Source organism: Penaeus monodon, chromosome 16 (genome assembly GCF_015228065.2).
Source record: "Penaeus monodon isolate SGIC_2016 chromosome 16, NSTDA_Pmon_1, whole genome shotgun sequence".
NCBI classification, from domain to species: Eukaryota; Metazoa; Arthropoda; class Malacostraca; order Decapoda; family Penaeidae; genus Penaeus; species Penaeus monodon.
Window position 1 is genome coordinate 24,939,827 of NC_051401.1, and position 12,500 is coordinate 24,952,326.

The 12,500-nt window shown below is 37.0% G+C and overlaps 1 protein-coding gene across 3 annotated transcripts in view; it reads left to right on the forward strand.

Moving 5' to 3' along the window:
• LOC119582642 (zinc finger MIZ domain-containing protein 1-like) overlaps window positions 1-10,359 on the forward strand; it is a 74,385-nt gene extending 64,026 nt beyond the window's left edge. For 2 of the 3 annotated variants that reach the window (XM_037931041.1, XM_037931043.1), the window contains 12 exons: window positions 1,346-1,570; window positions 2,315-2,482; window positions 3,628-4,235; window positions 4,426-4,607; window positions 4,954-5,089; window positions 5,202-5,412; window positions 5,594-5,928; window positions 6,032-6,324; window positions 6,472-6,857; window positions 6,983-7,094; window positions 7,713-7,888; window positions 8,221-10,359. In XM_037931041.1, the coding sequence (XP_037786969.1) occupies window positions 1,346-1,570; window positions 2,315-2,482; window positions 3,628-4,235; window positions 4,426-4,607; window positions 4,954-5,089; window positions 5,202-5,412; window positions 5,594-5,928; window positions 6,032-6,324; window positions 6,472-6,857; window positions 6,983-7,094; window positions 7,713-7,888; window positions 8,221-8,406 (3,018 nt within the window). In that variant the 3' untranslated portion in view covers window positions 8,407-10,359. The remainder of the gene's footprint in view (window positions 1-1,345; window positions 1,571-2,314; window positions 2,483-3,627; window positions 4,236-4,425; window positions 4,608-4,953; window positions 5,090-5,201; window positions 5,413-5,593; window positions 5,929-6,031; window positions 6,325-6,471; window positions 6,858-6,982; window positions 7,095-7,712; window positions 7,889-8,220) is intronic. The other variant, XM_037931042.1, reaches the window with a different exon arrangement.
• Window positions 10,360-12,500: the final 2,141 nt, after the last annotated feature.

A 12,500-nucleotide genomic window follows, 5' to 3' on the forward strand; every position in this document is an offset into this window, starting at 1 on the left:
GTGTGTGTCATGTAAAAGGCGAGACTCCTAACACCTCCGCATGCTTTCCTTCGGTTCTGTTCACATTCAGGCTGATTAGGTCTTGGCTGCGTTTCCCGGACAGCTCCAAGTGTTTAATTTATTAGCTAACACTCCTGGCAGCAACCCCTAATCCTGGGAGGTTAGACGCACCGCTCATGAATAAGGTATAATCTGGAACACAGAACGTAAACCTGGACCGCCTACGCACACAGACTAGCTCTTAGGTCTGGGCCGATTAAGAGCGGAAATGCCTTGACTGGGAGAACACTCCCAATTTTGCTCTCCTCCCCCCCCTCCCCAAATGTTGCATGTTAGTTTCTGGAAAGAGCAAAGTTTGAAGACACCTTGGTATTGAGAGCATTCGATTATTGGCCTTATTGCTCGAGGTGTTAAAGGGGAAAATGGCTCGCGTTGTTTCTTGGCAACTGCCCTTCTGTCTTCTTTGCGAGGATGAAATAAGAGGACGCGCTTATTGAACCAATTTCTTCCATAAGATACTCTGGGCCGCCCTCATCACAGACAGTCAGATTTAACTAGGATGGAAAGAAGGGGCTAAGCCTATTTATTCTCTCGCTGATGACTCTCTCTCTCCCTCTTCCCTTCTCTTTCTCTTGCCTTTCGGCTGAGATTAATTCATTTAAAAATGTATCTGTTCGAGGTCGTAAACACTTAATCGGAGAGGATTTTTTTGTGTCGATACTTCCATTGAAATACATTTTTCTCACAATACTCTTTAAATAATAAGTAACCTTAGCAGGCGACATGCTTAAAAGATTCAACGAATCCCCCCACTCCCACATAATAAATGTTTCAGGTATCTTACCCATTCGTAGCAGCGAGTAAATTAAACATGGCGTGCGGAACCCGTAGAGTTGTTACAATACCTCCCATGTCGATAGAAACGAGAAAGGGGAAACTTAGTAACAGACCGTGTGCGCCACAAATATTGATTCATAGTTCCTTAATATTCCGTATTCGCCGTGTATCGCATAAAGCACCAAATATATAACATAAGAATAGACGGAGGTATAGATTCCGGAGCTCCTGTCTTTACATTGTTCTTGCTCTACTTGCTGATACGCGGCTAGTCAATAATCTAAATGTGTATACCTGTGCACCTCTGGCAGACTGTGTCTGTGTATGAATATGTGGATTTCGGTGTGTGTCTGTTTGCATTTGTGTGGATGTATTTGTACGTGTATTTTACATGCGTTTGTGTGCGTGCATGCGTATATCTGTGCAGTATATGAATACATAGGTAATAAATTATTCATTTTTCATGTTATATAGCTACCTTTTAACACTATATTCTGTCCTCTCACAGATGGGAGGAATGAATGCCGGATTCTCAGGTCCAGGTCCTGGCTTTGCGATGCAGAGACCCAGCACACCCAATATGAACATGAACAACCCCATGAATGGCATGAACAATATGATGAATAACATGATCAACAACATGGGTGGAGGCATGATGAACAATGTGCCCATGAGCAACATGCAGAATATGCAGAACATGGGACCTGGCATGAACAAATGCATGAGCATGCAGGTAAGATGATTATTATTTTTTGTCTACACTTTCGTTTATTCTTTTCTTTAGGCAAAAGTAAACAAAGAAACATTGTTTTTAACTACATCACTTTCTGCTGAAATGTATTATATGAATACATTCACTAGCAACACACACACTCACTCACTCACTCACTCACTCACTCACTCACTCACTCACTCACTCACTCACTCACTCACTCACTCACTCACCACACACACACACACACACACACACACACACACACACACACACACACACACACACACACACACACACACACACACACACACACAAATAAACAAACACACACATATACACACACACATCCTGTAAATGTATTAGAAGCTTGTATGTTCCTTTGCATTTTTATCTCATGACTTTGTAAATTTTCAAGTTGATGGTAAGAAATATGAACAATAATGTGTTCATTGCTGCCCTTGCCATAAAAGGTGAGAGTAAGGCCATGAAGGAATGCAAGTTGTTCAGGTCTAATCAGAAGACTAACTTCAAGGTTTTGCTTTGACTTCAGTCCCCAAGACCACATATACAAAAGTGTGTGTGTGTGTGTGTGTGAATATATATATATATATATATATGTATATATATATATATATATATATATATATATATATATATATATGTGTGTGTGTGTGTGTGTGTGTGTGTGTGTGTGTGTGTGTATGTGTGTATACAAATTGCCAAGAACATAATTTCTAACAGCATCAACTTGTCTCCCAACAGCCAAACATGGGCATAATGTACCAGCGTGGTATGGGCCCTGGCAGTGGCCCAGGAGGGGGCAGGACAGGACCTTACCCCAACCCTGCAATGTACATGGCACAGAAAAGGGCAGCTCAGGGCCAGTTCAGCCAACCCTCCATGGGACAAATGGCACAAATGAACCCACAGGTAAGCTGCTTTGACTGGTTGGTTCTGGCTTGTGATTTTGGCAACACGAGAACTTGAGTTTGTACTTTCCTTTGCTTCTTTTGCTATTACTATTATTATTTTATTTTTTAATCATGGCATTGTTTCTCATCTTCCTTTTCTTCTTCCTCTAAATTCCATGAGTTACCCACCATGGGTGACCACTTTCAATTTAATACTAATATTAGTTTTAAACTGCTGGACCACATTACTGTTATAAGAAATCAGTTAATGAATAATGGTAAAACATTAAAGGGATGTAATGTGTAAAATATGTGTAAAAGGCAGTACTAATGTAGCAAATGTACTGCCTTACTTCCCTGTCAATCCATATCTCTCTTTCCCTCTTTCCCTTTCTCCACTGTCTCCCCTTTCTCTCTCTTTCCCTCTCTTCTCTTCTTTCCCTATCTCTCCCTCTTTCCCTCTCACCCTCTCACTCCCTCTCTCTCTCCTTCTTTCCCTCCCCCATATCTCTCTCTCTCTCTCTCTCTCTCTCTCTCTCTCTCTCCCCTATTCATATCCATATCCATTTTCATATCCATGCATATTACCAATTAATTCTGTAGACATATTTTTCCTGTCTTACTAGGGCATTTCACTTGTGCACAAAAAAGTAGTGGGTGACACATCCAAGGAAAACAGGTTGAGAGCAAGACAATCAGATCATTACTTTTTCACCCAAGGTTTTGTCAGATTTATATTAAGGTTAATTGCTCCATTGTTCTTTCATACAGACACAAGTTATGGGTGTCTGGAATTTTGCAATTAACAAAGCTGGAGATACAATCATTACATTTCAAGGACATTTACAGTAACAAGAGAAGAGACTACATTGCCTTTTCATTGTGTATTATGTGACATTTTGACATATCCTTTACTTTGTTTTACATACATTCAAGCCTATTATTGTATTGCCAACACAGAATGTACCATTTATTCTTTCATATATATATATATCTTTTTTTTTTTCTCTCTCTCTCTCTCTCCCTCTCTCTCCCTCTCCCTCTCCCTCTCTCTCTCCCTCTCTCCCTCTCTCCCCCTCTCTCTCCCTCTCCACATGTATTATTTCTTCCTCTGGATCTTTCAATCTTGGTCAAGTAACTAACTGCTCCCCCTCCTCCCCGCAGACTATGAACATGGCAGGTATCCGAGGAGGAAATGGATACCCGGTACAACAACCCTTGCCTTCCCAGTTCCCCCCGGGCCAGGGCATGCGGCCAAACATGCGACCTGGTGTCCCATGCGGGCCAGGTGGGCCTCCTTTTAATCAGGGCCAGTTTTATAACCAACAGCAGTACAACAACTTCAACCAGCAGTACAACGAGATGGGGCCAATGGGTCCCATGAATGGCATGAACATGAATAGCATGAACATGAATGGGATGAACAACATGAACACCAACATGGGTAATGGCATGAACAGTATGGGGCCACAGATGACAGGGATGAGCTCAACAGGCATGGCGCCTGGTGGGACTAGTGCTATGAACTCTGCCATGAACTCAGGAATGAATAGTATGAACAGTATGAACAGTGCAGGGATGAACAACATGAACAGTGCAGGAATGAGCAATATGAACAGTGGCATGAGCACTGGTATGAACAGTGCAATAACTAGTTCAATGACCATGACCAGTCAAATGAGCAACAGTGCTGGCAGCAATATGAGTTCTGGGATGAACAATATGAGTTCAGCAATGAACAACATGAATTCTAACATGAACAATATGTCAAGGTAATATAAAAGTCTTTTATTTGTGTTTTGTATCTTAATTTCTGCTTCCTTTTAATGGTTGGTACTAATAAAATATAGGAATTATAACTGATATTACATTGTTTGATCACATTAATATGCATAACCAAACACAGTAAGTATCATAAAGACAAAATCTTAAAATTGCTAATGAAATTTCCTCAAATTACAGGAACATGGCCGCTGCTCCTGGAAATGTTGGCAATGTTGGCGGAAACTACCAACACTCCCCTATACCAGGCAACCCCACACCGCCTCTTACCCCTTACATGAGCCCACCTTATGCCAACCAACAAGATGTCAAACCTGACTTATCTGAAATGAAACCATTAATGGGCCAGAGTAAGTCTGACGGTAAATAAGATTCTGATTCTTTTCCTAGGTTTAATTAAAGATTTAAGAAATAAAATGGGATAATACTTATCCTATACTGTAAAATTTAATTTGTAATAAGAGCAGAACTTTCCAGCCATTTTCAAGTCTTGTAATTGATTTTACAGTATAGGTTTTTAGCATGCAACTATTGCTATACTGCATGAAGTGATGTATTTACTTGGCATCACTGCTTCTAGAAATAGTCAATTGTAAAATAGAATATACTGATTTGTGATTTCTATCTTCAAAATTTGCCACAAGTTATAACTACCTCTTCCTTTAATAACAGACTCAGTTAGCTCAATAGACTCATTCTTTCCAACAGAAGATGATGAACTTCGGCTGACCTTCCCTGTTCGTGACGGGATAGTCTTACAGCCATTCAGATTGGAGCACAATTTAGCCGTTTCCAATCATGTCTTCCACCTCAAACCCACCGTTTATCAAACCTTAATGTTCAGGTATATAAAACAAAGTGTTTAGATTTACTTGTCTTATCAAATATAAATTTTCTTGTTCTTTATTTTAATTCATAAGAACATAGGTTACTAATATCAAATTATACATTCACAGATCAGACCTGGAACTCCAGCTTAAGTGTTTCCACCATGAGGATCGGCAAATGAACACAAACTGGCCAGCCAGTGTCCAGGTTTCCGTCAATGCAACTCCTTTGAACATTGATCGAGGGGAGCAGAAAAATTCACACAAACCTCTATACATCAAGGGAGTTTGCCAGCCTGGAAGAAACACCATTCAAATTACTGTGACTGCATGCTGTTGTGTAAGTTTCTGAGTTAGGAAGACAAATGTAGTAAAGGCTTAAATTTTTTTGTGTAAATTGTTGATTCCAAAGAATAGATTTTAGATAGACCATCGCCTATATGGGATTAAAGGTTTATAGTGTCCTGGGATATTTGGGTATATAATCCTCTCCTCATCTAATATTACTTGTTTCTTTCCAGTCCCATCTATTTGTGCTACAGTTGGTGCACAGACCAAGTGTCAGGTCAGTCCTACAAGGCCTCTTACGGAAGAGGATGTTACCTGCTGAACACTGTGTTACGAAAATCAAGAGAAACTTTAACTCTGTGGCTGCCACAAGTGGTACATTAAATAATTCTGAAGGTGATGGAGTAGAACAAACTGCGATCAAAATCTCCCTAAAGTGTCCCATTACATTCAAGAGGATAACACTACCAGCAAGAGGCCATGACTGCAAACATATACAATGTTTCGATCTTGAGTCATACCTTCAGATGAACTGTGAAAGAGGAGCATGGCGATGCCCAGTCTGCAAGTAAGTTTTGCTATTATTTCTAGAGTATATATATTATCCTGTATTATGAGTGTTAAGAGATGTAGTAAAGTGTAAATGGTTAACATAAATATTTTTTTTCCAGCAAAACTGCATATTTGGAGGGACTGGAAGTTGACCAGTATATATGGGGTATCATCACTACCCAGCAAAATGCCAATTCTCCTGTTGATGAGGTTACTATGGATTCATCAGCATCATGGAGAGCCATGCATGGTTCAGGAATGCCTGGTACTCCAGGAGTTAAAGATGAGGATTCGGACACATGTATGAAGCGGTGGAACAAAGCCATGTCTCCAGGAAGTATGACTCTGCCTACCATGAGTAACATTGACATGGGGCAGTCCATGAGTCCATATGTACCTCCAGACATGAACAGTAAGTGTACATAGCCATTAACAGTTTTTGTATTTTGAATATATTCTTGTTATTATTGCGCTTTATTCCTGAAGAGGCAAAAGTATGGTATTGATAACACTTTAGACCACAAGGAGCATATATCTAAGCAATTACATTTCCTTCCAGGCATTAACAATGGTTCTATGATGAACATGATGGGCATGGGAAGCAGTGGTAGCAGTGGACCTGGCATGTCCAGATCCACGTCTCAGTTTGACCTCAGCTCACCTGACTTCACGAGTGGCGGTGGCCCACTCTCGCAGCTGAGTGAGTCTGTCAACAAAATGGATCCCCTCGGAGCCATGGAAAAGTCAGTCAAGGACCAAATGGTTCCTCAGATGGGACCACCTCCACCAACCTCCTCCACCACTACCTCCACTTCCACAATGGCTGCTCCAACAGCAGCATCAACCACCACCACCACATCTTCCTCATCCTCTTCACAACCACTGTGTTCTACCACCACTGCCACAACCACAACACCTACCACTCCAGCATCATCAACAACACAGGTAGCCATCATTAAGAAATTTTGGTGAAGAAAGTTTTGGATTAAAATCTTGACACAAAATAAAGAATAACTACATTTTTCAGCAACAAATATTTGCAGCCATCTAATCAACTGATCTCTTTACAGCCAAATGTAAGCAGTGGGCAGGGAATGCCCCATACGCCGCACACACCACACACTCCTCACACGCCACATACTCCAGGAGGAGCTGGCGGTCCTCCTAGTGTCCCCTCTGCAAGTAAGTATATCAGCTTTTTATTATGAAAAAAATGTATTTATATTCAGGTATATATGTGTGTGTTTTTACCATTTCTTTTTTTTTCTGTATACTGATTTTGTACTTTATTGAAGTGTTTAATAATATGATTGCAAAAATTCCAGTAAAGGGTAAAAGATGAAATGGAAAGTATTTCCTTTTGATTGAAGGCTGCCTTTCAGTATTATTTCTGTAACAAGGATGAATGGATAAAGGATCATTATATTAACAAAGATCAAGCATTTTTACCAGCATCCTTATAGGAAAGTCTTCCTAAAAGGTAGTTTTTTCAAAGAGGTAGCCTTTCTAAAAGAGTATAACTATAAAGTACATTGTTATTTTAGATATAAAGAATAATGCTGTATATGCACCAAGCAGAGTATAACTACTAAGTGTTAGTTCTGAATAAAAACAGCTTGATTGTATACTCAAGATATATACATGCATATAGTGCATCTTAAAATGAATTATTGTATCATTTACAAATGGTTGGGTTTTACATATTAAAACCATACCTATTAAGAGGCTTATGCATTTTAATATTCATTATGAACTCCTGACTTTTTGTTATCACAATTTCAACTGAACTTTATTCTTCAGGTACCTGCAGCAACACATGTAATAGCAGCAGTACCAACAATACTAACACCAACAGCACCAGCAACAGTACCACCACAGAGACACATAACACGTGTAATGAGATGACAGACCTTCCCACACTTAGTTTTGACCCCTTAGATGGTGATGGGTCAGGCCAGGATGGAATTGATGTCAGTGTAAGTATTCTGTTTTTTGTTATCATTATCATTGTTGTCTACATTTATAAATTTGGTATTTTGTGCTGTTCTTAATTCTGAGATACTAGTGCTATAAGAAATTTTATGATTACAGTTGCATTTCCAACAGTACAGCCTTATTTTCTCCTTGACATTAGTATTTTTCTTTTTACTTATAACTTTGTCAAGATTAATCCATAGTTCACTTTTAAAAATCAGAAGTTGCACTTTTTTTTTTTTTTTCTTCTTTTTTCTTTTTATTATGATAGTGATCAGGCTGAACAGCCACCATTAAGTAATCCTCATATTAATTCCATCTCTCTCTTTCACAGGTCTTCAACAGTGGAGTAGACCCTATGGACCCACTGGAATTATTATCGTACTTAGAACAACCAGACTACAACACTCCGCCCTCCTCTGGCGCATCCTCACAAGGTCAGGGAGCAGGGAACACGCCTGCCGGTGCTGGACTATCCGCTGCCCCCGACACAGACGATATATTGGCACTGTTTGAGTAGTATATAATGAAGAGACTATAGTGTCAATACGGATAGAATTCAGGTGCTTGACTATATGATTAAAAGTGTTTGTGATCACGTTAGACTACAGTCAGAACATGAAACAGTCATGATTTTTTAGAAGTGAGCAAACAGAAGAACTGTGATACTCAAACTGGATTTGAGAGAAACTTTAGTGCATATGCAGTCATCTCAGTGGAATGTATTTCACAGTCTTCATTCAAGAGAGAAATATAATGGGTAATCAAGTAAACAGTGAGACCAATGATACATGTTTGATGTGGTGTGTTAGCACAGTTTGACGCACATCTGGACAGGGAGTCATGCTGCAAGAATTAGCACAAGGATGTGTAGAAAAAAGATACAGCTCGGATTATATGATTATTTTGTAGTCAGACCATACTGATGCATATTCACTGATGCATATTCTGATATGTAGAAATGACCAGTGTGATGGTGCAAATCATTTTAATGACCATTTGTAAAGCACAGGTTCCTCAAACTGTGTTTTATACTTGTAACACAGAATATATCCTTATGCCAGGGTCTGTCAGAGGAGAGGATGTATTCCAAAGTAGCAAAAAAGTCCTTTTCATGTTTAACCCCAATGGGCTCCATGACGGTTACCCCAGTGAGTAGTTAGGTTGACAAGTTTAGTAGGATAATTATTGTGGCTATGCAAAGATGTCCACAGTAGTGTTGTTCAAAATCAATCATGACATCAAAATGACAATGTGCATAATATTGTCTTAATTAGGAACTTGCAATTTTAGTCCATGTTTATTGTTTTGAGTTTTAGAACCTCAACAATAACATGAAGTAAAGCATGTATCTCCGTAGGTCCCCAGTCGCATGTAAATAAAAACTCTCGAAAGACCAAAATGAGAGTCTGAAGAAGTCTGAATCATTCTGAATGATTGTCACATCATTATTGAGAGGCTCTTAATTAAGTTGACATATTCAGAAGAAAGGGGAGGGAGGGTGCATTTTGTGCAACTGCGAATGAGTCCCAAGAAATTTCTCTGAGTGTTGTTGTGAATGCAGTGTGATATTTCTGGCTGCACAGGTTTATGGGTGGTTTACTGTCTAGACGAATTATTGCATTTATTTATAGGGTAATCCCGTGTGCCTGTCAGCCTAATATGTGTAAATAGCTGTGTACAGAAATGTTCTTTTATTTATCTCACCTGGTCTCGCCCTTAGAGTCCTACGCATTGTCTAAGCTTTAATCCCTAGCTCTGTCTTCACCCACATGACCTGTAGGATACACGATCACATACAGTACACCACCGCAATTATTGACTCCTACCCACCACCCTGGTGAACTTTGGTGTTGGTTTGCTGTGGGTCGGTGGAGTCAAAACCTCAACCTGGCTATTATAGCGACTTTGGTTTCAGAAGATATGACCTCCTTTTGTGTCAGCATTTTTATAAACATATATATATTACATGTATTTTTTTCTTTCTTATTTATTATTATTTATTATGTTTTTTTTTTTTTTTTTTTTTTTTTTTTTTACATTTCATCATTATGATTTTTTCTTCATCTCTGACACTTGAGTGCATCTTAAATCCTCATTCAAACTGTGTTCCTATCTATGATTAAGATTACATTATGATTCTTAGAAAACAAACATTCTTTTCTGAAATCAAAGTCTCCAGGCTTCATGCATACTCTGTTGACCGTCAGTGTAATGAAGCTTAAATGAAATGTTTAATTTTTATGAAAATAGATTTATGCACTTATACAGAATCACTGAAAGTGTTTTTATGTACTGTGTACAAAGAAAAATGGTTTAACATTATGATCTCAAGATTGTCATTTTTAAAGTTATTTAGAGGAATTCATACAATGGATTTTTAAACAGTTAGTGACTGTCAAAGAGTTTGTGTAAGCCATCACTTCTCATGTAAACTGTACCAGAGAACTTAAAAGATAGTTTCTAACTCAGACAGCTTGTTTTATTTTTTCCCTAAACCAACTGGAGTAAACTTTTAGTAAAAAAAATCTCCCTTTTTACAAATCCAAAATCTGGTCAGGAGCTGGTCTATATTTTTATAAGGCTTCAAGTATATTTGGTACATTTATGAAAGTGAATATCTATATTTTGATTTAAACCATATAATTCTGGTATATATTTTTGTTGTTTTGTACTTATTTTTTTTACCTTTTCTCCCACGTATCATCTTTCAGAAATGACAAAATAAAACTATAATATCTGCCTATTAAAATGACAAAATGAAAAAAAAAATCACAGACTATTTTTATACATTATTTCTTTATATTCTTATGACATGCCAAAATTCCAGAAGGTTGTGATTACTTCTTTTCTTTGCTGAGTAATGACTGTAACTTAGAGGAGAAAAAATAACATGCTATTACATTAAATGTAATTTAAATCATCAATATGCTTTCACTGAGCTTGATAAATGTGAGCTCAGAATTAGCACTGTGTTTCTATAACCAATTCTCAAGTAGAGTGAACAGTTATTATCAGTATTATAATATTTTTGTTGTTATATGTCTTTAGTATATTATTCAATACTCCTATCATTTATGTTTTTAATCTTTTCTTCTCATATACTTTACCTATTGAAATTATCTACAAATTTATAAATAAACTGATTGTTTTGTTTTACTTACATAGATAGATTGTGAACATAGAATTAGTATATAAAGCCGTTTGAATAATATATCATAGTGAAGTTCATGAGGCAAGGGTATTGTTTTTGTGAAGAATGAATTTTATATTGCTTGATTCATCAAATATTTCATACACAGAGAGAACTTTATCAGCATTAGCCATGTATATATATTTTTTAAATGATAACTATAGAGTTCAAATTACTGTATACTTCAAACTTGGGTATTGAATATAGAGATGACATTATTATACGTAAATATTGATCTTTATCAATTATTTGTGTTTTATATATACTTTACATAGACTTATACAATAGCTTATGTATTTGAGAATATGAAGGCACATCTTCCAGAGGTATTCTCAGATCAACTGTCTAAAAATGTGTTCATCAAATGTATTGTCAGTTTCAATTTTTATCTATAACATTAGCAGTGATATGTTCATGTTAATGCACTCCATCTTTTTTAACATACCAATTCTTATGTTGTAGATGAAAGTTTCAACTATCAAAACATTAAATAATTGTATTTTGGGGCAATTGGGTGTGGGTACCCTGATACGATGTAAACCATGCCTTCTGAAATACTCGATACTGCAATACGAAAGAAATTAATTTTGATTTATTTACTTTATTTTTGTTGGTCTGATAAAAGAAGTCATACCAGACAACTTGAAAAAAGGCTAAATGTCAGTACAAATAAAGACGAGAGAGAAGTCAAATATATAGTAACTAAAATCAGCAATTTTCATTCTGTACATTGTAATATGTCAGTAATACTTCTATTAATTCTATCATGTTATTGAAGAAAAGGCAGTTCTATGCATCAGAACTGAAAAATACCTATAAACAAGCATTCTTTAATAAATCTTTGCCAAATGAGACTGCAAAAAATACTAGCTGTAACAATACCATGCAATACATTTAAACCCAAGTGAACTGGATGAAACTGAATCTTTAATCAACAGACCCACAGGGGAATTGATAGACGGCTTGTGTTTCGGTCTGCAAAAATAGTTCATCCTAATATTTACTGTGCAATATTCATTTACCTTCTTCAATTTAATGCATCAAAAGTAATAATTTACATAAGTTAGTATTTCCAAGTATGTGTGCAGTTCAAATAGATAGATAGATAGATAAGTAGATAGGTATAGGTATGTGTATTTATATACATACATACATGCATACATACATACATACATTATATATATATATATATATATATATATATATATATATATATATATATATATATATATATATATATATAAATATACATATATATATAAATATACATATATATAATATATATATAAATATATATATATATATTATATATATATATATATATATATATATATTCGTGCGGTGCGTGCAAGCGTGCGTGCGTGCGTGTGCGCGTACGTGCAAGCGTGCGTGCGTGTGCGCGTACGTGCAAACGTGTGCGC